Source organism: Microchirus variegatus (genome assembly GCF_963457635.1).
Source record: "Microchirus variegatus genome assembly, chromosome: 15".
NCBI classification, from domain to species: domain Eukaryota; kingdom Metazoa; phylum Chordata; class Actinopteri; order Pleuronectiformes; family Soleidae; genus Microchirus; species Microchirus variegatus.
The window spans coordinates 5,276,114-5,300,044 of record NC_139816.1 but is presented as its reverse complement, the minus strand read 5'-3'; the positions used below and the strand labels follow the sequence as shown (position 1 = coordinate 5,300,044).

Sequence of the window (23,931 nt, the reverse complement as noted above, 5' to 3'; positions counted from 1 at the left end):
TTGGTCCAAAACTTGACAAAAACGTCATACTATACTATGTAGTACGTCCTACTATACTATGTCGTCCCTAATGTGACCATTTTTTAAAAAAAAGAAATTGGTCCAAAATTTGACAAAAACGACATACTATACTATGTCGTCCAGAATCTGACCATTTTTTTGAAAAACGTTTTTTTGGTCCAAAACTTGAGATAAACGTCATACTATACTATGTAGTACGTCCTACTATACTATGGCGTCCATAATGTGACCATTTTTTTGAAAAACGTTTTTTTGGTCCAAAACTTGAGAAAAACGTCATACTATACTATGTAGTACGTCCTACTATACTATGTCTTCCATAATGTGACCATTTTTTGAGAAAAAAAATTGGTCCAAAATTTGACAAAAACGACATACTATACTACAGGGGTCACCAACGTGGTGCCCACGGGCACCTGGTAGCCCGCAGGCAGCCAATAAGGTGCCCGCGGGCTCACTTCACTTCACCTCACTTGCATGTATCCGTATGATCGCTCAGTAAAATATCTTTGATATTGTTTATAAAAACTGGTTATCGTTAGGAGTAAGCACTGGAATGAATGTGTATGCAGTTGAATGCATAATATTAATCATTTAAATGGTAAACAAACAAAAAAAAATGTTAATGTGGTAGCCCTCCATATTATTTTTTACCCTTCAGGTAGCTCTCTGTCTCAAAAAGGTTGGTGACCCCTGCTATACTATGTCGTCCAAACTTGGACAATTTTTTGAAAAACGTTTTTTTGGTCCAAAACTTGACAAAAACGTCATACTATACTATGTAGTACGTCCTACTATACTATGTCTTCCATAATGTGACCATTTTTTGAGAAAAAAAATTGGTCCAAAATTTGACAAAAACGACATACTATACTATGTCGTCCAAACTTGGACAATTTTTTGAAAAACGTTTTTTTGGTCCAAAACTTGACAAAAACGTCATACTATACTATGTAGTACATCCTACTATACTATGTCGTCCAGAATCTGACCATTTTTTTGAAAAACTTTTTTTTGGTCCAAAACTTGACAATAACGTCATACTATACTATGTAGTACGTCCTACTATACTATGTCGTCCATAATGTGACCATTTTTTGAAAAAAAAAATTGGTCCAAAATTTGACAAAAACGACATACTATACTATGTCGTCCAGAATCTGACCATTTTTTTGAAAAACGTCAAATCATGGACCAATTTTTTTTTTCAAAAAATGGTCACATTATGGACGCCATAGTATAGTAGGACGTACTACATAGTATAGTATGTCGTTTTTGTCAAATTTTGGATCAATTTTTTTTTTTAAATGGTCACATTATGGACAACATAGTATAGTAGGACGTACTACATAGTATAGTATGACGTTTTTGTCAAGTTTTCGACAAAAAAAATGGTCAAAATTGGTCAAAAACGTCATAGGGTTATATGTTATATGTTATATATATTATATTAGGGTTGTATGTCTTCCAAAAATAGTCAAAAAAGTCATAGCATAGTTTGTCGTCCGAAAATGGTCAAGATTGGTCAAAAAAAGTCATACTGTCGTCCAAAAATGGTTACGAACGTCATACTATAGTATGTCTTCCAAAAATGGTCAAAATTGGTCAAAAACTTCATTATAGTATGTCGTCCAAAAATTGTCAAAAATGTCATAGTATAGTATGTCTTCCAAAAATGGTCAAATTTATAAAAAAACGTCCCGTCATAGTATAGTATGTCTTCCAAAAATGGTCAAAATTTATAAAAAACGTCCTATGTCGTCCTTATTATTATTATTATTATTATTATTATTATTATTAAAAGTGGTCAAAAGTCATAGTATAGTATGTCGTCCAAAAATTGTCAAAATGGTCAAAATAGTCATAGTATAGTATATCATCTAGAAATGGTCAAAAATGGTCGAAAAAGTCATAGTACAGTTTGTCGTCCAAAAATGGTCAAAAAGTAATTGTATACAGTGTGTTGTCCCAAAATTTTCAAAATTGTTTAAAAAAGTCATACTACAGTATGTTGTGCAAAATTTGTCCAAAATAGTAATTGTATACAGTAGGATGTTGTCCACAATTTGTCAGCAAAATGTGTCAAAAAAGTTATCATACAAAGGAGTCAGAAATGTGACAAAAATGTAAAAGTACTAAGGCGTCCAAAATGTCAAAGAAATCTCATAGTATAGTAAAACAACACTAAGGCATCCATACATGCATTCCTAACAGAGAAAGCGAGACGAAATCATGACGACAGCTTGATGTCATTGTACCCACCTGATTAGCCTTAGCGTTCTCACACACGAACGTCTCGTAATTGGCGGCAAATGTCGGCGCGTTGTCGTTGATGTCCAGCAATCGGATGTAAACGGGCACACGGCTGATCTGCTGTGGGTTGTCTGGGAAACACAAAGGTAGAACTAAGGCTCCGTCCCAATACCTCCCCCTTAATATTTCCCCTTGGCTTTGAGTGCCCTCAACCATAAATTCCCCTCGTTGAGGGAAGTGGTATTGGGACACCATTACATGCAAATTAGCGTAGTGAACGTAACGAACATGCTAACCTACGTCACATGTTGACAATTCTACCGGTGGAGCTTGCTTCTATTTTCATTCAGAAAAAATGCCGGCGGTTCAGCTGTTTTTTTTTTCTGTCAACGCCGGTTTTTCTCCGTCCTCGTAAACGCTATATCACGAATGTGTTTGAAATCTGACAAGTCCAGGGTATTCGTGTTCAAGTGAACGCCGGTACACACATCCAAACACTGACAAAACTAACCAGATAGCAGAGCTGGCTGGCGGCTGTTTACCGGGTGCTTCGAGAGCGTATGCCCGTCATGCAGCTCTGCGTGGCGGGCGTGCTCTCTTGGGGCACTCGGCGAGTAGCCGCTCGCTAGCTAGTTAGCCAGCTGCTTTCATAAATCGTCACTTATTTTCTGACATTGGTGTCAGAAAAGCTCAACGGTCCTTTGGATGTGTATCAAACCAACATATTCCAACACAATTCGACATTGTAACATGCTTATTTGAGAAAATATATTACAACGAAAATGTTCCTCGGTAGATGTGGCCGCCTTCTTTTTTGAAAAATATCAGCTGGATCGCTGAATCCACAAAGTATCATGGGTAATTTCATCTTCCACTTCTTTTTAAGCCTGCACCAGAGCTCACTACGTTTTGAGGGTTGATTTTAAGGGCAAAATTTCCCCTTGCCACTCCCTTCACGTAAATGCGCAAAATGTAGGGTTAGGGGAAAAATTAAGGGTTAGGGGAAGTACTGGGACAGGGCCTAAGTCAACCAATAAGAGCTTTTTTTTCCACTGGAAACTGAAATTCACTTTTCTGCACCAAATCCCATCAAGACAATCTGTGTTTTTTTTAGCCTGTCGGGACACAAGAGCTGCTGGTCTCCTCTGCCTCATTTGGTCAGTTTTGTGTCACTTGGGTAAATGTGAATTTTGGATTTCAAACACCGAATTCACCAAATAACACATATTGAGTTACTGATGGAGGCAGCAGTGGATCAACAACTCCTGTGTAATGTGATGTAATATGTGGACACAAACTTCACTTACTCGTCAGAAAAGGCCGCCTAACAGTGAGATAAATATATGCTTAAATGGATAGAGATTCCCAAAATATGAGTGACAAATGAGCAGAAAGAAGAACAATCTTATATAATTTTGCATCTGTCCTTGGTATCTGCCTGTCATAATAGTTTCCATCTATTCCAAAAAAAAACAATTTGTCTGTGAGAAGAAGAAGAACAAGCAGACGATAAAAAACACTCCTCCTTCTGCTGCTGCTGCTGCTGCACTCACTGAACTCTGTGGCGATGACGGAGATGTTGTGCCAGGCGTTCTCTTCTCTGTCCAACTCCCTGAGGATGAACACCGACCCGTTGCCTGCATGGATGTTGAACACTCTGTCCATGTCTGTGCGCCGATCAATGGAGTACCTGCACAAAACACACACACACACACACACACGTGAACACTCAAGAGGTCTGGTGCTAAACATGTGCACTCAGGCCGTGTGGAAGTGGGCTGTTTTCCCTGGTTACGCTCACAATTACAGGGTTTCTCATGTGTGAAAAAGCAGCGAGGAGACACTCACATTTACCGCTTCACTCTGGATACTCGTACCAATAAGAAAAATAATATGGTACGGTTTGGAATGGTAAAGCCCTCGGTCAGGCTTGCGTTTCAACATGAGTGAAAAAGTTTTAGTACAGTATGTCTTACAAAAATTTGACCAAAAAGTTGTACATTAGCATGTCATCCAAAATTTGACCAAAAAGTCGTACATTAGCATGTCATCCAAAATTTGACCAAAAAGTCATGCTGTAGTTTGTCATCCAGGTTTAGAAGTTAAGAGTGGCGCTTTTCTGTCGTCGTCCTGCTCCATCCGTACCATTACCGAAAAAATGGAGCCGTTTGGAACGATAATTTTGGTACTTGGTGGGAACACGGCTCAAGTGAACATTTGTACAAGATTTGTGAGAATTTTTCCTGAAGATATTTTTTGACCATAACTGTGATCGTCATCATTTTACCTCTTCAATCATAGCAGTTCAATATTAGGTCCAAGTGGACGTTTGTACCAAATTTGAAAGGGTTCTTTCAACAAGTTCTTGATGTATTCATGTTCCTAAGGCAAAGTAATGTGATTTCTGAGGCAACAATGACCTTCTCCTTTAACTTTAAAAAATCTAATCTGAGTCCAAGTGAACGTTTGTGAGGATTCTCTCGAGACGTTCCTGACAAAAAGACAGAGACTTTCACCTTTCAACCAACAGAATCTCATCTGTTCATTGAGTCCAAATGAATGTTTCTACCAAATTGAAGGGATTCTCTCAAGAATTCTTGTTATATGATCCTCGAGGCAAATAAAGGGACTTCTGAGGCAACAGTAACTTTCATCTTTTACTTCCAAAATCGAATCAGGTCTGATCACTCTCCTGTACCAAAGTCCATAGAGAAAATCAGCGATTTTACGTCCCAGCAAACAGGAGCTGTCGAGGAGTTGTTGATCCACTGCTGCTTCAATTGATAACTTCATATGTGTTTATTTTGTGACTTCAGTGTGTACAAGTCTGGGTTCTGATTTGACCTCAGTGACACAAGCTGACCACACGAGGCAGCAGCAGACCAGCAGCTCATGTGTCTCCACAAGCTGAAAATGACATTGTTCTCTATGGATTTGGTATAGAGACAGTGATTGGTTTGCAAAAGCGACACAAAGTTTGGTTTCTCGTCAGAAAAGGCAAACTAGTGGTGCGATAAAGCAATTTATCAATATTCTGAAGACATCTTGGACTTTAAATGGTGTAGATTTTGATGAAGTGAGACTTTTGTCTTTTTTGGCTGTACTGGAAGAGCTGATTTCTGTTTGTGCTACTTTCACTTTAAACCTGGTGACATAAACCTGAACTGTCTGCAAGAGTTTCGCCCCTGGTGAGCGTTAACACATGACATACAGTCTGCTGTCGCACTAAAAGAGTTGATGTTGACGTTTTAACAGTACCACACACACACACACACCCACACACACACAGGCGACAGGTTATCCCGTCGTGTTGTTTTCCTGCCTCTCAGACTCCTGTGATACATCAGTGTGATTAATGGAGTAGCAGACATCAGGAGGGCCGGCGTAAGAGGAAAGAGACCCCCGAGGGGAGACTATGAACCGGGATGCTCACTGCACCGATGCACCTCCCCCCCACCTTCCTCCGCCTCCCTTGGCCCCTCCCTGCTGATTCTCCTGCATTAAGCGTTTTAGTGTCTTTATCTAAACAGTCCCTCCTCGCCTGTCTGCGCCCACCGCTCCACCTCCTCCTCCACCACAGAGGCCGACAGTAACTCTAACCTTGTTAAATCTGCGTCGGCCGTGGGCTTCGCTAATTGCTTTTCTAATATTCCCAATAATTCAGCTGGCTGGGCCCTAACCCTTCCCCTGATTAATGACGGAGGGATAACGGCGCGCTCCGTCCTGACCGGGGCGTCCAGAGTGCTGCTCTCAGCAGGCAAGTGGTCGGGTGGGGGCGGGGCCAAGGACGCGCAGGGTTAGAGAAACGTTAGTGATCAGCGTGGTTGGCTTATGTCCTCTGTCCTTCATTGTAGTCGGCTGTGGTTTGTTCTCAATAGTTATGTGAAAGTATTTTTTAGAGAAAGTGAAGTTCGGGTCACTCTGCCACACCAAAGTCCATAGAGAAAATCAGTGATTTTACATCACAGCACACAGGAGTTGTTGATCCACTGCTGCCTCCATCACTAAGTTTAAATGTGCTATTTTGTAACTGCTGTGTTTGAAATCCTTCATTCAGATTCACCTCAGTGACACAAACTGACCACACGAGGCAGCAGTAGACCAGCAGCTCCTGTGTGACTGCAAGCTAAAATCACTGATTTTCTCTATGGGGTTTGGTGTGAGCGAAACAAACTTCAGTTTAAAGCCAGAAAAAAGGCTGTTTAACAATGATATTCAGTCTAAGAATATAATCTTAAGCCATTGTTGATTTAAGCAGGTGTGGATTTTATTAGCTGAGCCTTTTATTAAGTGATTAAATATATTTTTTGTCCAGTTTAGCCTCCTCAGTTACCAAAGCGAATGTTTACTGAACACAATAAACAAAATTGGTGTTCAACTGGAGGACAGTTGATGAATAACTTGTCCGTTTCCACGCAAAACTATTAAAAGGTTTTTTAGTGTTTATTTCCAGAGTTCGCCCTTGGTGAGCTGCAGAGTGGGAACAGCATTAAGAATATTGCAGCATTAAAACCACTTCATTGAAACAGGACTAATAAAACTCTAATAAAAGAGTTGGCAGCTTTTTAAAGATGGAGTGACCCATTACGCCTGGAGCTGCAGAAACTGCTGGATCGACTTAGGACTTGATATGTTTTAGTGTTTGAGAGGGGAATAAAAAAAACTTTTTAACAAATTGTTTTTTACATTTCATCCACCAATCCGTCCGTTTCATCACAGAGCAGATTTCAGTGTTGAACATCAGAAGTTAAAGTCATAGTTTGAGATTTTTCGAGTGAGATTGTGTGCAGTACTGCATGCCTTTAAGTATAATCTCAGTGGAATCTTGACTTTGTAAAGCGAGTACACTGCCGCGCCAAACTCCACTGAGAAAACTGTCATTTTTCAGTGGTGGGAACACAGGAGCTGCCAGTCTACTGCTTCCTTGTTTGATAAGTTTGTGTCGCTGAGGTAAATCACAATCAAAGGTTTTCAAACACTGAAGTCGCACAAATAACACATTTGAGGCAAGCAGTGGATCAATAGCTCCTCGAGTGCTCCTGTGTGCTCGGAGGTAAAATCTCTGATTTCTTCTATGGACTTTGGTACAGGTTCACATAGCATCACAGACCTTGGTTTGTAACAGGAAAAGATGTGAGATAAAATAGTAAATTAACTCAAAACACAGCATACTCCTAAGACTGGAGTAGATTTTATGAGGTGAGTCACACTAATTACAAATGACCTCCCTGATGGAGGATTAAAAACCCATATGTGCAATTGATGCAATGATGTTCTCTCTGGACTTTGGTGCAGGGAACATATTGGTGTCTGTCAGTGTCAACGCCTCGTACAACCACACTTCTAAAAACCTTTAACCTCCATTTAAGGGGACTTTGATGAACCAACTGGTGAGAGAACGGTCCTCGATGTTTCCAGGTGTGTCCAGGTTTCACGTGTGCATACATCAGTGTTTCAGCGGCTAATAAAGATAAGCATCAGAGTGACTTCCTCATGCCAGGCAGCCCCCAGGTTCCCCGGCTCTCCTCCTCCACTAACGGGCTTTAAATGCCACGGGGTAGCTGCCTCCTCCATGATGGGCGATAAAAGAGAATGATATCATATTTGACACCTGCAATAAAGTGCTGGAACTTCAACCTTGAGAGCCAACTCCCTTAGTGGATCGTAAAAATGAGAAAAAGTCTTTGAGACAGAGTCGTCGGCGCAGCACTGCCATTACTCCCGTTTTAATAGAATACTCGCATAATTTCATAACCGCATTATCCGAGTCGCGCGAGTGAACTTTTGTCCCGTCGCAGTGTTAAGTAGCATTTTGTGTCTTTTGATAGAATAATATTTCCCTCTCTCTGCTCCAGGACCTCATAATGTATCTGAGCGCAGTGTATGTTTATGGACAACAAAGATTCAAGGACAAAGATTGACTTTCAGAGCTTTAAAAGACATCAAGGTTTGGATTGTGCATAACTCACCAACTGCCGCATTCGTAGTAAAAGGGATTAACACTGTTGTAACACGGTTTTGACATAAGTAACAAGTAGGATTGCTATAGAATAATTGGATTAAAACAAAAGCATTGTTTCTGGAAAATTGTTCTTATTTTTTGCCCAAAACTTATAACCAGAGAGTTGAAGGTTCTATTTCCAGATTGGTCAGGGGCTGAGGTTAAAAGCACATTACACAACACCTTTTTTTTTTAACTTTACCCTCTTAAAAAATCAATTTCAAGAAAGCAAAAATAATCCTCATTCTTGAGAAATTATTCTAATTTTTTTGCCTAAAAAGAAAAATATTTTTCTCAGAAAAAATATCTAAGATTCTTAAAGTCACCTTAATAAATTAAAGTAAGTTCAGTATGAGAAGTAAAACTTGACTAGATTTTGGCCAGTTTTTCCTCATTTTAAGGCAAATTACAGTCTGAAAATGGTAAGATTTTCAAGCAAGTTTTAAGTATTCTAGATCAAACATTTCTTTATCCCATTAGTGGATAATTTTTCTTGAATCAAGACAATTTAAAACGATGACAGAATATTTGGCGTGTTGCTCGTAGGCCTGGTTTTACAGTGTAAGGCGTGCTGCGGTCGCTCTCTGTACCTGATGAGACTGTGTTTGTCGTCTGGATCGTTTGCGCTGACAGCGCCGATTATCGTGTTCTTGGCGGCGTCTTCCTTGACCTCCATCACGTAGCTGCCGCGCACAAACTCCGGCGGCTCGTCCACGTCCTCCACGACGATCTTGATGGTGGCCTCGTCCCTGAACGGGCCTGAGGAGAAGAACCGGGGGTTGATGTGGACGTTTTCCACCTGCACGCGGAGACTGTACTGACGCTTCTTCTCAAAGTCCAGAGGCTGTGAAGAGCAGGAGAAATAAGCTGTTAAATATACCGTATATTTAAATAAACTTGTTTTCTATCGGTTCAAATTTTGTTTCCTGTGTCTGAACATTTTGCTTAAAAACATTGTTTTATATGCAGCAGCACATTCAGCTGTTGATTTTCAGGGAAACAAATCTAACATTCTGAGTCCGCGTTTAACTTTAGTCGGGTTTTTGAATTTTATTTTGCTAAACTGACAAGACTTTTGCAAAGCTTCTCTTAATGAGCATCAGTGAAGGTTCTCAGTGTTGGACACACACAGATCAGATATGTAAAAGTCCTTTCTCTAACGATGTGTGCGTATGTGTCCTTTTGTCCTTTCCACATGTGAACATTTTAGCGTTCGCCGTGTCACCGATAGATTCCGACCAGGCTGCAATCGACGTTAGCAGTTATTGGTTCCATGTCATCATCAGTTAATCTGGTAAAGGAACCAGAGAAGCTGAAAAATCAGAGAAATTACAAAATTGCATTTCAGACTTTTTAAGACCTTAAGTTATTGGTATAATTCAGTTGTTGTTACACAGCTACTTTCTAAAGGACATATTACTTCACACAAACTAATGGTGCTTTTAATGACTTGGACTTTATCTTATTGCTAGTCCGTCACGTTCTACAGGGGTTGGAAGTGCATCCATAGCAACCTGGTTTCCTTGTCCTGCAGCTCTCGGTGCCCTTTAAAGCTGCGGTTGGCAACATGTTTTTGTCATTATTGATCATTAACTCCATAGTAACCTTTCAGTGTAATGTTAATAAAGTGATTTGAGCGAGAACTGCGACTCCTGGATCACCAGTAAAATTCTCTGCTGCACAGAAATAACAGATTGTGTGATGTCGTGATGAACATGTGCCACCCAGCCGTGTAGAACAGTACAGACGTAATGTACATACATTTAATTTCATGTTACTTTGTTCTGTTCCTTTTGTCTTCAGACAAATGAAGACATTTCCTGTCAACACGTTTCATGTCGGTGCTTTTCAGTGTGATTTCCTGATCCCGTCCACACTCTGTGAAACAATCAATCAAAGCTGTCTCTTGATGTTGTTCAGTGACATCTGTTAATTTTGGAGTTGTTGTTGTTTTTTGTTAACACTGAGAGATCAGTATGCCAGATTACTTCATACGCCACAGAGAGGAGAAAATAATCCTGTTTGGTCTGTCAGACTTTGTTGTCTTGTGTTCTTTAAAAACAGGAGCTGAATGCCGAGGAAAATCTGCTGTGTTAGCTTTTATTCAGTACATGCTTCTGTTTGTTTTCTGTAGAAGTTACTGTAGGATTCTTTCTCTTCCCCCTGGACTTTAGCATGACTTTTACAGCAGTAAAGATGTTGCTAAATTCTAGCATCTAAGTCTAAATGCTTTGTTAATGTTCTTAAGTAGACTTTTGATATCTGTACTATCTGTGCTATTTTACCTTCACTCCAGTACATTTCAAAAATTAAATGTGTACTTTTGATTACTTACTTAGTCAAATAAAAGTTTTTAAAGAAAAATGTAATAAAATGAGTCTGTCTATTCTATCGACCACCCAGATCATTATGTTTAAACTGAAGATATTTTTGATGTACGGTAATGACAGAACATCAAGTAAATATTCTACACTGTGATAATAACCACCCACCTAAAGACTTAAAAGGGCTTCATTTTGTGGTCGCTGCTCTCACCAGTAGGTGGTCCAATACTATATTTATGCTTCTGTTGGCGTGCAGTCTTTCATTTCACCCATTTGTTTGGTTAAAAGGAAGCAGATTTGTTATGATCCTCTGTGTGTGTGTGTGTGTGTGTGTGTGTGTGTGTGTGTGTGTGTGCCTAATCCTGCAGCTACTGTACAGTATCCTGCTCTTACAGCCTGTGATGTGCAGGATGATTAGTGGCCCACATGGCTGCTGAAGTTTTCTGTCGTCTTGCATGTTTTCTTGCAACGCTAACGCTTTAAAGCTGCCTTTTTTTTCCGGAACTTTTTTTTTTTGAAGTTGCAGCCACTGAAGGTATCCCCCTATTGATGGAAATAATTGGCAAGCGTTGCATCTTAACGATGGCGCTGAGCAGGAGTCGCGAGCAGGAGTCGCTGTATCAGAGCGAGCGCTTCCCTCGCAGGCAGCCTACTGTACATATGAAAGGGCGGCAGCTCTCCGTGATCGCTGGAAACGGCCCATGAAAGCTTGAAAAATCCGGATGGAGCAAACCGTTTTTCTGAAGCCATGAATAATAACATAATGGGAGTCATTGATTTCTGCTGCTTCGCGTTAAGGCGAGGGAGGAGTGCACGTCAGCATCACATGTGGCTTTGAAGGACACGTACAAGCGGAGATAGGACGCACTGCCTCTCGACAAAGTCCATTTAATTAGTAGGTATAGAATTAGGGCATGCCCACTCCCCGCAAACACACACACACTCTCTGCCCGCACGCCACATCCACTACAGCACTACAGCGGTGGCTACAAAAGGCAATTATGTCATCTTCCACTTAATGATGGCATGATGGAAGCGATCGATGGAAGGCTGCAGGGAGGCCGCTTGATAAGGCAACTGCCAGATTCTGTTGAATACATCAGAAACACACGGCGGCACACACACACACACACACACACACGCCACTGAACGCCGCGATCCATACTGAGCATCAATATTCCTGCTTTGGTCTCGGCTGACAGGAAGAATGAGTCTCCCTCGAAACGTGTAGTGGAGGTACGTGCAAGTGTAAGTTGAAATCTAATAACTCCAGTCTCTGTCTCAGCGTATGGAAATATAAAGTTTATATCCGTTTTTAGTGAGTGCAGTTTCCTCGCACTGGTGCTAAAATAGTTTAAAAGAGACAAGGTTTTCATGTATTCAGATTCAGATTAGAGACTAAAACTGTTGTGAGAGGCTGTAGTTTTATATAATATTGCTGGTAGAATGTCAGTGTCATTATCAACAGGTCTTTTCTCTGTCTATTCGTTTGCCGGGAACCGTGTTACGTGAGAAACATACGAAAAATCGACTCAGGACTGAAATCTTACAACAGTTAAATGAAGGGCTTCTTCACACGAAATCAGACCTGTTACAAAAAAATATTGTCCTTTTTCAAATGTCTCCATACCCGTAATACATACATTCAGGATTTAGTAAATACTAAAGCGATAGGAATAAGTAACTATCAGGTATCAGGTTTGCAGTTAGGTACCGTAGCTCGTAAATACATAGAAATGCACAATAATATCGCAATTAAGATATTCATGATGATATTTCACAATTTTCAAAGTAAAAACATATCAATATAATGAATAGCTAAATCAAAATAAACATGACAGAAATAAATCTAAAGTTAAGTAAATGATAATGTAGACCTGTAGTTAAAACAACAACCAAGCTATTATATATAACTATATATAATTCAAGTGATGGGCCACATGTCATCGATTGAGGGGCTGCATTTGGCCCTCAGGCCGCCTGTTTGACACCTCTGACCTATGGGTATGTGTAAATATATTTGTAATTACTTGCATTTCCCAGTTAAAGTGACTAAAACCTACTTGAGTAAACACTTGTGCTATAATTCACGTTGGTAAACCCTGAGTTAAAGGTGTATCAGAGTATTTAGAGAATTTTAAAGGATATTTTATGATTTTTAAGGGGCAGGTGCACAAGGAGATGTTAAAGCGATGTGAAAAACAGACGCGCTGCTCATGCTCTCAGTGTGAAACTGGCCTTGGGGCCTGTTAGTCTGGCAGGTGAATGAGAAGTTGAAGTCAAGGGTGGAGGAAAGAAAAAGGGATTTTAAATCAAAAAGACATGGCAACAGTGTTAGCCAGTCCTTTAGGACCATAAGACGTCACACACTGACCTTCCTGAGCAGAATCATGCCCTCCTGCGTGCTCTTGTTCGTGGCAATGTCAAACATGCCGGGGCCGTCGCTCCAGATGATCCTGTAGTCCATCTCCGCGTTCTCGCCTATGTCTCCGTCCATGGCTCGGATCAATCCCACCGCAGAGCCCAGCTCGACCGTCTCCGGGACGCGGAACTCGTAGAGAGCTGCAGGGAAACAATTCCACGTGTCCAATCAGGAAAATAACACAACCGCTTGAAGAAGCTTAAAGACCAGTATGTGAGTCAGACACTTGAGTGTATGAGCGGAACCATGGCAACCACAATCACCAGCTTGTTATTTCTGTCCACGCCTGTTTTCTCCAGATGTAATTTACTTAAGATGAGAATCAAAGCTTCTTTTGCTGAAAACACCGTTTTTTTTACCAGCTTCTCTGTAACTGTGTGACATCTTAACAGTATTTGTACCACTTTATCTCAATTTTAGACAGCATTTTACAACTGAAAACCACATTGTTGGTCACTGTGTAAAAGGCTCACTCTTCCACACCAAACCTCATTGAGAAAATCAACAATTTTCCAATCATAGCACTCAGGAGTGGTTGATCACTGCTGCCTCCACCAGTCACTTCAAAGGTGTTATCATGTTATTTCAGTGTTTCAGTTCCTTTGTTCAGATTTACATAAGTGACGCAAACTTGGCACACGAGGCAGCAGTCGACGGACAGCTCCTGTGTCCCTGTGAGCTAAAAATGCTGATTTCCTCTCTGGAGTGTGGTGAGCAGTTTTACAAACTTTAGTTTCCAGACAGAAACGGCTGTTTAACAGCAAGATAAAGAGATAACAAATATGTTTTTTTTTGTCCTGCTGTCTCTGCTGGCAGCCGTGTTTTCAGTGAGGAAGAAAATGTCCCTATTTCAACCACAGCTTGAACTAATTCATTTTTAAGAAGTGAAGAAAAAAAACTCCTGTGAAAATTAAAAGCAGAATGGAGAAGCAATAATAACGCCCTAAAATGAACCCTGAGTTCAATCACAAACATCAACACTGAGAGCACTGATGTAAGAGTTTGTGCAAGAAAGAAGAAGACGATAGGTGGCGCGGCTGCAGAGCAGGCACAGAAACGTATTTCATTTCCAAATCAGACATTTGGTCTTTTAACATAAGTATTGACTCGCCACTCAAATGTTTTACTGCACGACATAAATTCTTGTTCAATTTGCTCAACAGAAAATTAATTGCACCTCCACGTTATTATATCTTTTCTTTTGCCCTTATTGTGTCAGATGATTTCCTGGTTTGAGGTTGGACAAATTGATGGCCGCCTGTCAGCGGCGGCGGCGGCTGCTGCTGCATCTCGTCTATGCTTAAATAAATAGCTGGACTAGTGGGAGAGAACAGGCGTGATATACACACAGCCTGCAGAGACAAACAGCACTGACACGCTAATAAAACATGCTGACAGTGTTTTGGCAAAGCAGGTCGCCGTGACGCTGACACTCGCCTGAACTAACACACACACATTTATACACAAACACGCGGAGAAAGTGACGCACCGCGAGGTTTCCCTACGCTAACAGGTATTTAGCGCTGGGTGGAGAAGAGGAGGCATCACTCGGGCAGACAACAATGATATCACTTCCTGACACTCTGCCTCCTCTGGGTGTCCCATTACAATATTTCTGTCTCTTTCTCTTGCTCTTTCAATCTGCCCTCCCCTCTCTTTATCTCTTTCTTCCTCCTGTCAACTCCTCCATCCCTGTCGTATCCATCTCTCTCTCCTCCATCCCTCCCTCCAGCTCTTCATTTATTGGCAGCAAAGCTGAAATGGCAGCATCTGTCCCCTCACTGCTACGCCCTGAGAAGAGATAGTTCAGGTTATTTTGAAGTGTGATTGTGTGAGGTACTGACACACAGCCGGTGCCGTCTTACACCGCGTCAGCATTTCAGATTAGAAAATCTGTGCCCGCTTTAGTGTGCGATATCTTTAGAATGCATGTTAGGTGCTTTATCTCGTGTTTCAGGGCCTTTCCCCAACAGGAAATTAAAAGCGCTCGCTCTCACCACACCAAATTCCATAGGGAAAATCAGCATTTTTAGCTGGCGGGGACACAGGAGCTGCTGGTCAAGTGCTGCCTCGTGTGGTGAGTTTGTGTCACTGAGGTAAATCTGAATGATGAATTTCAAACCCCAAAATCACGAATAGACACATTTGAACTTTGTGAGGGAGGCAGCAGTGGATCAGCAACTCCTGCGCGCTGTGACGTAAAATCGATGATTTTCTCAATGGAATTTGGTTCAGGAGGGTGAGTCTAATAGTGTCAAAACTGACATGTGCGTCTAATCTAAGATATCATAGACTTTAGATGGCGTCGATATAAGATGAGCTTTCTGTTAAGAGGCTACAAACACACTAGTTTCAGGCTCAGAGTCGCATCACTACCTCATACAAACAGACTTCAAAAAAGCCTGAAGTATGCCTTTAACGCTGGTGTAAGAAAAGTGAGGAAGGGGTGATAAATGGCAGAAACAGTGTGAGATCAGTGGTCGTGTGTCTGTCGTCGCTTTACAGTTAGCTCTCGCTGTTAGCGAGGGGGGTTAGCGCGGCGACACCGGTAATCTGTCAATCTGAGTGTGGCTGCTGTCGCCGCTCGCACCAGAGGGAGGGAGGGAGGTGAGAGAGGAGGGAAGGAGACAATAAGGGAGGCAGCAGAAAATGAAGGATTGATGTGTCATGAGTGAAACAAAAAAAAAAATGGGAGACAAAACAATAAAGTAAAAAGGCTGCAAGGACAAGTTGGAGCACTAAATTGAGAGCGTTGGCTTTATGGAGTAAAAGGCAGCAGAAGAAAGACTTAATAGAAGCAGAGAGACAAAGAGAGAGGATGAGGATGAGGAGAGGGGGGAGATAAAACCGCAGTGAATGTACTCTCTTCATTTAGCAGGGATTACAGGGATGATCTGATGCTCTGTGCGGGACCTTTTCCCTCTGTCGTATGGCTTTGTATTTAATTACTCGCTGCCTTTAAGAGGCCGGCACAAAACCCAGAGCTCCCTGCAATAATCCAAATTCATTTTTGAAACTGACACCAGATGGGGGCTGCCGGCCTGGCACCGGCTCATACCGACAAGTGGATTGGTCACTCTGTGTGTGTGTGTGTGTGTGTGTGTGTGTGTGTGTGTGTGTGTGTGTTTGTGTGTGTGTCCAGGTGGCTGTACTCACTCTTGGTGAAGCGCGGCGGGTTGTCGTTCACGTCGGACAGGGTGATGCTGACGGTGGTGGTTCCTGTGAGGCCGCCCATCTGTCCCGCCATGTCTTTGGCCTGGATCACGACCTGGTAGTTCTCTTTGACTTCTCGGTCCATGCCATACAGCGCCGTCTTGATCAAACCTGAGGAGAAACATAACACAGATTTAGCTGGTGCTGTGCCAATCTCAGCGGACACAGGGCAAAAAGCATATTATAATAGAAACAGAATAAAAAAGTGTAAATATCAGTTTAAACCTGCTCTTTAAGGACTGTTGTGTAAAAGAATCTCTCCAGTCTATCTCCAACGTATCTTTACATTACATTGATGAATTAATGTTTCTTGTTACTGCACAGATTCAACCAAAACAAAATTTGCGATTTAAACACAAACAGCAGCAGAGATGCCGTCATGTGATCGTACAGATATATTTACAGTGAATGAAGATGAATGTGTGTGCAATATGAATACAACTAAGACTGATGCATTTTAAATTCTAAATAAATAAGACAAGCAGACAATTACATGTACCATATATTGACCAAATTCCATAGAGAAAATTAGCATTTTTAGCTTGAATGGAAATGGGAATTTCTGGTCGACCGTTGCCACCTTTGGTAACTTTGTGCCACTTTGACAATTCTGTACAAAGGGTTTCAAATGCCGAATCGACACATTAACATATTAAAACTTACTGGTGGACGCACCAGTGGATCAACAACTCCAGCCATTTATCAGAGAGAAAACATTATATTTGATGCTGTTTTTAAAGGGGTAAACATGAGGATTCATACATAATAAAGCCTGTGTGATTACATGTCAGTCATGTAACCAGAGAAACATTAAACACACATGCAGTTGTAGGTCATTTTTAAAAAACTGCTCCAGATGGACAGATTTGTGTGTAACCTTCATTAAAGTTGGTCTCCTTGTGACTCATACGCACACAAAAAAAAACCTGTTTCCACAGGTGCACTGTAACCGTGGAGCTGAAATAACCTCATCTGCATCCACTGTATTGAATTAGGTATATTTCATTCTTTTCTTTTTTTTTTTACATTTATGCTTCCACAGGCCAGATAATTAAAGCTCTAAGAACATTTTATTACCAAAAGGTCAGTGCACTCGCTCAGTATGCGCAGCAGCAGCAGCAGCAGCAGCAGCAGCAGCAGCAGCAGCAGCAGCAGCAGCAGCAGCAGCAGCAGCAGCAGCAGCAGCGTGGAGCTCAGTGACCACGTTCAGGTGATTGTGTTCTCATGATTTAACCGGTAAGTGGACCAAAGGGCCCATCCACCGAAAAAGAAAAGACGAAGAAAAAAGAAACCCACAAGAGTATTCCTTTAACATTTACTCCCATGTGCATTTATCTTCGTCTTTTTTGGAATTAAGAGGCTGTTAAAGTTCTGCCTTTCAAGTGCCGTCAGATCTCCAGATTTGGAGTCGGGACAGAGAGCGACTGTTGTCGTAATTTGGCAGCATATTAGAAAAAAAAAATAATACAAAGGTGCACACACTGCGTCTCCCATCAGAGCCTCGGTCTTAAATCCTGTCTCAGCGTTTGAATATTGAAGAGGAGCTGGAGACAGAAAGACAAAATAGAGTCATGCTAAATAAAGCGCTTTGACAAACTTTCAGACTGAGAAGAAGATGATTCACTGAGAATCAAAACAGCGCCGCTGACGTGGCGCGTCACTCAGGCTCAGATCGCGCTAGCCGACTTTCTTCAAAAGGCCTTCTTTTCTTCCTCCCGAATAAAGTGGCTAAAAAAAGAGAAATAAAAGCAAGCACAATACTTCTCCCTTTAATTCCCTCTTCCTTGTTTCTCGGCGTGCAATTTATCTCACGGACGTGAACAAGAACGGCGATCGTTTACACGGGAAACGTATAGCCGCTTTAGGAAAGGCGCTCCGTATCTCTGCCTACCTTTGTTATTGCTTAATGACAACACACACACACATACACAGGCAAAGAGAGGAGAAACAAATCCTGCTTATAATGTGAAGTCCAGGCATGTCTTTGTGTAAGAGGGGATGTCAGCTTACATACCACATGTGGGATAAACCATATTACTGTTAATCCCTGCGCTAATCTGCAAATGGCTTCCCTTTTTTTGTCATTTCCCTTTTGTTTAAGTAAAAGAAACAGAGTGGGATGAGTTCCAAAGCGCACATTAATGATTAAAAACTAGCAAGCGGTAACAATTCGGGGGGGTTGGTGATTTGCCACTCACACTGCTACAAATCCCAAACCCTCGTAAATGAGCCCGTGAGAGTCTGAGGCAAACGCTATTTGTCTGCCTTTTTTTTGGACCGGAGGCGAAGGAAAGTTTGCTCCGTTTACAGGAGTTATTTTTCTGATAAAGTGGTTTAATTTACTGTGCAGGTACAGTAAAGCTTGCTTCCTGCATTCCTGCCCCAGTTAGTCATTTATCATGTTTTCCAGAAAGGCTACCTCCAAAATAAAAGGTGTAAACTTGCTGCGTGAACAAGCAGGTTATTTAGGGCGTAGCATTAGCAGGAGGACAGTGCTTTTGTTTTAACTTTTCAAGTCAAATCATCATGTAAACATGCTAGCACAGGCGCTAGCTAATGGTTTAACATTAACAAAGTACAAATGGAGCATTCAGACAAGGCTAATCCCCCTGTTTACGGTGATTTTGTCAGACAAAGGGCATCCGACACATCACTTTAGCAACATCTATAAATTCTTTCGGATTTACTTTTTGTCTTATTTTAAAAATCTTCATAATATTGGTGTGCTGTAGCCCTTTAAATAGCCAACTATCACATAAGCATAGAGCACTAAAGTAGAGACAATAGCTACAAGTTAGCAACATAGCAAGTTGCTGTAAAACGGTGGTAAAAAGCAGCTAAAATTCACAGTACCGTGACAAACGATGTCTTCCCAGTGTTATGGAGGAGCTTTTACAACGATGGCCAACAAAATGGACAAAGTGTAGTCTACTGTTGCTAGCATGAACACACTTACAAAGCCGACCAATAAAATTGAGGTCTGTTCTCTCTGTTTTTGTTGTTGTTTTTTTTAGCTTAGCATCATATTAAATTGTTAATTTTAGTGCTGTATTTTGCGTTTTATTGAAATATATATATATTAGAGTGTAGAGGAGTGGCTTTTCCCTGGAAAAAAAACCACATTTAAATTATGCTGAAAGGTTATTATGGAGTTATTGACCAATAATGACAAATTCATGTTGCCTACCCCTGCTTTAAATTGGAGTCGGTCTTATTTTGTGCCTGTTTACAGGAAAAAGTACTAAATGGAGTCAGGAATGCAAAGTGCACCACTTAAAGACACATATTGACCGAATTAAGAAAATCTCCCCATAGATTTCATGTCCGGGTTGTTACTGACCTGTTTCTGGATCCACAGAGAAGTACGGCTGCCCCTCCACGATGCTGTACACCACCCTGGCGCTGTTGCCATATGTGGCGTCATCGGCGTCTATGGCCGTCACCTGAATTACCGAGGTGCCTGAGGGAGAGAATTCATGAGAATGACTTAGATCAAATCTTCAATACTGCTGAAAAATAGCCTGTCGGATAATTGGTTAAGCCGATGCACCTTCTGATGAGGTGTCGCATCCTCTTCTAATCACGCTCATGCACAATGTGACGGATCATTTCTGTCCCTTTGCATTACACCAACCAATCTTTATTCCTCGGCTACTTATACCCTTTCACGTGATTGATTTATGTGGGTAATCGATAAATCCTAATGTATTTTTCCTCAAGTATATCTCTCTAAGCATACACGCGGTACAGATACTCGCTCCCTGCAAACCCCCAGCAGCCTATTAGTGTATCCACATATCTGTGCAGTCCAAGAAGCCAAATATCTGATAAAGGGGGAGAACCACTGTGATTCATTTTCTCTTCCACAAAGACTGAAGCCCTATTTTAGCAGAACAAAAGGAAGCGGTTAGCCAAGTGTTACCTCCCAAATGGCGCCCTGCAGGGCCAAGTGTTGCCTCATTACATGCAGAGGAAAATTAATTGAGTAGAAATATTTAATGGCAAAGTGGTATAAATATAGAATTGTGCGATGCCACGGCATAACGACCTCGTGAAACTTCTCTAATTTGATGTCAGTTGAGATGTGGAAGGCGACTTCACTGCTTTTTAAAAATCAATGTGGAAGGCAGCGGAAGAGAGAGAAAGACCACGGCTGTCTGACTCGGTGTAAGTGACAGTTCGGGAGGATTCCTGAGCAAGTTCACTGAACCCTGATCGCTAATACCTTTAACTAGGGAATTAGACTCAAAAAGGCTTTTCTGACACGGTGGCTTTTTAGAAAATATCACCGATCCACATCAGCCATCTCATCTCCGATGTAGACTTACAGGGTTTTGGAGATGTTTCTGACAAACAAAGTGTGGAGCGTTCAGAGTTGTGGCGGAGGTGGAGTAAATTACCTTGACTGCAGTCGTTCACTTGTCAAAGGCTTCAAAGTTGCTCCCCGACTCAGTGAAGAATGTCAGGGCTGCGGAGACTATAATAAACCAAAGTGTGTTTGCCACATTTTAAAGGGCCAGCCTCTCGACGCAGTCACTCGTGAACACATGCTCTGCCAAGCAGTGACATCACACCTCGGTTGTTGCCATGGGCACCCGTGCTGCCCTTAGATAAGTGCCGGCCTCTCTCCTGAGGTTGCTGAACCAAGTGACAACTCTGTCACATGTCTGAGCATCAGGAGCGACGACGCTCGATCCCTGAAGAATCAGTGGCAGTGTTCACCCCCTTGCTTTCATGCAAGTATTGATTAAGAGCCTTTTTATATTGTTTATCTATATTCATGAGGCCAGTATGTACTTTTAAGACGAGCGAGCTGGAGCCAAAGTGCACGGCGAATTAAAGTTTAATTTGGTGCCCGAATGAAAAGAACAAATGATAACGTTGAAACGGCAAATGGCGCTGTCTCAGAAACTGGCGGTCCAGAAATAGCAGCCGCCGCATTTATTCACTGCGACGCTGACAGAGCTCACAGTGTTGGTAATTAAATTAAATACTGCTTTAATAATACAATACAGTGTTTAAAAGATTATTGGCACCAGTGCTGTAACCATCACAGAGATGCTGTACCTTGTTTATTTTCCGCTCATAAAACAACCCCCCAGTCTTTCTCCATTAATTAGACGGGTCCTCTTTGTTGTGCCGGCGTCATTATTATGATTGATAAAGTCTCATTGATCTGGTGAGACTGACATCTCTATCCCGTTTGAATGATAAACCTTTTAATCCAGCTTCACGCAGATGCGCACACCTTAATTTGTGTCGCCACCTAATTATTGTCTGTTTTATGATCAATAAATATGCTTTGACATGCTGAACACTGCTTTCTTTGCCAGCTGTACACACTCCAAAGACAATTTATTATTCCTTTCTTTATTTGTTTCCGTGTTTTTTTTATATTGATTAATTCATTCATTCCCCACTGTGACAGAAATATCTCAACGATATGAGCAAGATAAAACTGATTTACTGCCTAGTGTTCTTTGGAACCTGTGCAAACAGTTTTTGAGACATATTTACTTTCCAAAAGATGTTTTTTGAGGCCAACCTGACCGTTATCCCCGACCATAAGTCTAGTCAGTTCATTCTCGAGTCCAAGTGAACGTTCGTACCAAGATTGAAAGGAATCTCTGAAAGACTGAATGTTGGCCTTGGTGATCTTGACCTTGAGCCACCGAAATCAGGCCATCCTTGAATTCAATGAGTTTGTGCCAAATTTGACAGAATTTTCTCAGGATATTACAGTGACCTTGATCTTTAATATTTGACCTCTGAAATCAAATCTGTTCATCTTCAAATACAAGTGAACATTTGTGCAAAATTAGAAAGAGTTCCATAATTTTCCTGATGTATCATGGCCTCAATGTCAAAAATGTGATTTGTAAAGGTAACTGCAAAATTGATTTTTGACAAAGTCAAAACTTTGAGTCCAAGTTTGAAAAGGAAAGTAACAGACAACCAGAAAATTACCCTTCTGACTAATGAGAAAATATATTTAAACAACAAAGTTGCAAGTAGCTTTGACCGGGCCCTAGCACTGTCTTGCATGTCAGGGGTTCAAACCGGATGGTAGCAAATTCATGTGGGAACTAATGCTAACTCAAGAAAGTGGGTGGATGAGCAAAATGTAATTTATTCCTAGTCTGCTTTTCATTTGTGGAAGGGAATCTCATCTGTCTTCAGTCAAAAGCACAATATATAAAACTGAGAAATATGACCAACTTCCTGTTGGATTTAGAATAAGGCGCCTTGTTCACATTGACCAGATTCATGTGATTACCAATGTTGGTACCACTAGAGCTAATAAGAATACAAAAATGGCAAAATCCCATATATTTTCATGCATGTTCGAGCCTCAAGAAAAGATTAAGATCAGCTGTTGAGGAGAGAAAGCTAGAAACTCACCAATTTCGGACATTTCTGGGACTTGGGCCATGTACACTTCCTTTGTGAACTTTGGCTCATTGTCGTTGATGTCGTGGATCTTGATGATGAACTCGGACTCGCCCTCTAGTGCTATGTTGGTGAGGCGATTGACGGCTTTGGCGTGGAGGATGTAGTAAGCCTTCTCCTCCCTGTCCAGCCTCTTGGTGGCGTGGATGTCCCCCGACTTCTCGTCGATCTTGAAGAGCGTCCCCGCTCCCTCGCCGTTGAGGACGTACCGCACGCTTCCATCTCCTTTGTCAGAATCTGAATGAAGCTGCATGGAGGGAAAATGAGAAAAGAAAGATCATGATATTGCTCTCTACAGCAGAAGAACAGCAATCCGAAGCATATGTTTGTGGCATTTCCATTTTAATAAATTCCTACTCTGCTGCTCTCAATTACTAATTGTTATAGCACAGCAGTGACTACAACTCCAGTTCATGAAAGCTTTCACATTTGCTTAATGTTGTCTATAAACCCAGAGTGTCAGCTCGCTCTTTCAGGGGAAAACTCTACTGTAGTTAGCACGAGCAGAAAAAGCCACTTTGAACAGAAAATGCATCTGCAATTACATAAGATTTGCTGAATGCACAGTTTGATGGACAGGTAATGTCTGAGAAGTAGAGTGCAAAAACACATACCTGAAAATGAGCACTTAGTGCCATAGGTGTTACAGTAACTCTCAGTGAAGTAGATTTAATCAAATATGTGTTTCAGTAATAGCGCGTGTTCACTCTGCCACACCAAATCCCATTGAGGAAATCAGTGACTTTACAGCACACGGGGGCTGTCGATGCACTGCTCCCTCCATCAGTGAGTTCTAATGTCTTATTTTTTGAAATCCTATGTTCAGATTTACATCAGTGATTAAAAAAAACAACTTATCAAACAGTGCTAGGCCAGCAGCTCCAGTGCTTTTTGAGCTAAAAACAGTGACGTTCTCTATGGACTTTGGTGCAGGAGAGTGAGTGGTTTACAGAGTTAAGATTTAGGGTTAGTTAGGGTTTGTGGTGCCCCTACTAGCAGCCATGTTGTCAGTGTGAGCTAGCCTCCATTTCCTAGACTGTAATTCATACAGCTTGAAAAAACTGCAGTATCACTATTCATTTAATACATAAATGGTATAAATTCTGAAATACATCAAATATGTGTGTTAATATGTGTTAGAGTGTCAGTAAGGACCCAGAGGAACAGGAAGTTAGCCAAACGTCAGCTAACTGATGCCATTCATTATTGTAGAAATTAGTAAAATAAATAACAGGTTTAGGGTCTGT

The 23,931-nt window shown here is 41.3% G+C and overlaps 1 protein-coding gene across 1 annotated transcript in view; it reads right to left on the bottom strand.

Annotated features, from left to right (window-relative positions):
* The window catches only part of LOC310937550 (cadherin-6-like), a gene marked incomplete at both ends in the record, with an annotated part of 59,272 nt that overhangs the window by 20,854 nt on the left and 14,487 nt on the right, over positions 1 to 23,931 (bottom strand). The window contains 7 exons of the mRNA XM_083901833.1: positions 2,284 to 2,405; positions 3,828 to 3,964; positions 8,866 to 9,119; positions 12,974 to 13,161; positions 16,178 to 16,345; positions 19,575 to 19,694; positions 22,637 to 22,931. Of these exons, the coding sequence (XP_083757959.1) occupies positions 2,284 to 2,405; positions 3,828 to 3,964; positions 8,866 to 9,119; positions 12,974 to 13,161; positions 16,178 to 16,345; positions 19,575 to 19,694; positions 22,637 to 22,931 (1,284 nt within the window). The remainder of the gene's footprint in view (positions 1 to 2,283; positions 2,406 to 3,827; positions 3,965 to 8,865; positions 9,120 to 12,973; positions 13,162 to 16,177; positions 16,346 to 19,574; positions 19,695 to 22,636; positions 22,932 to 23,931) is intronic.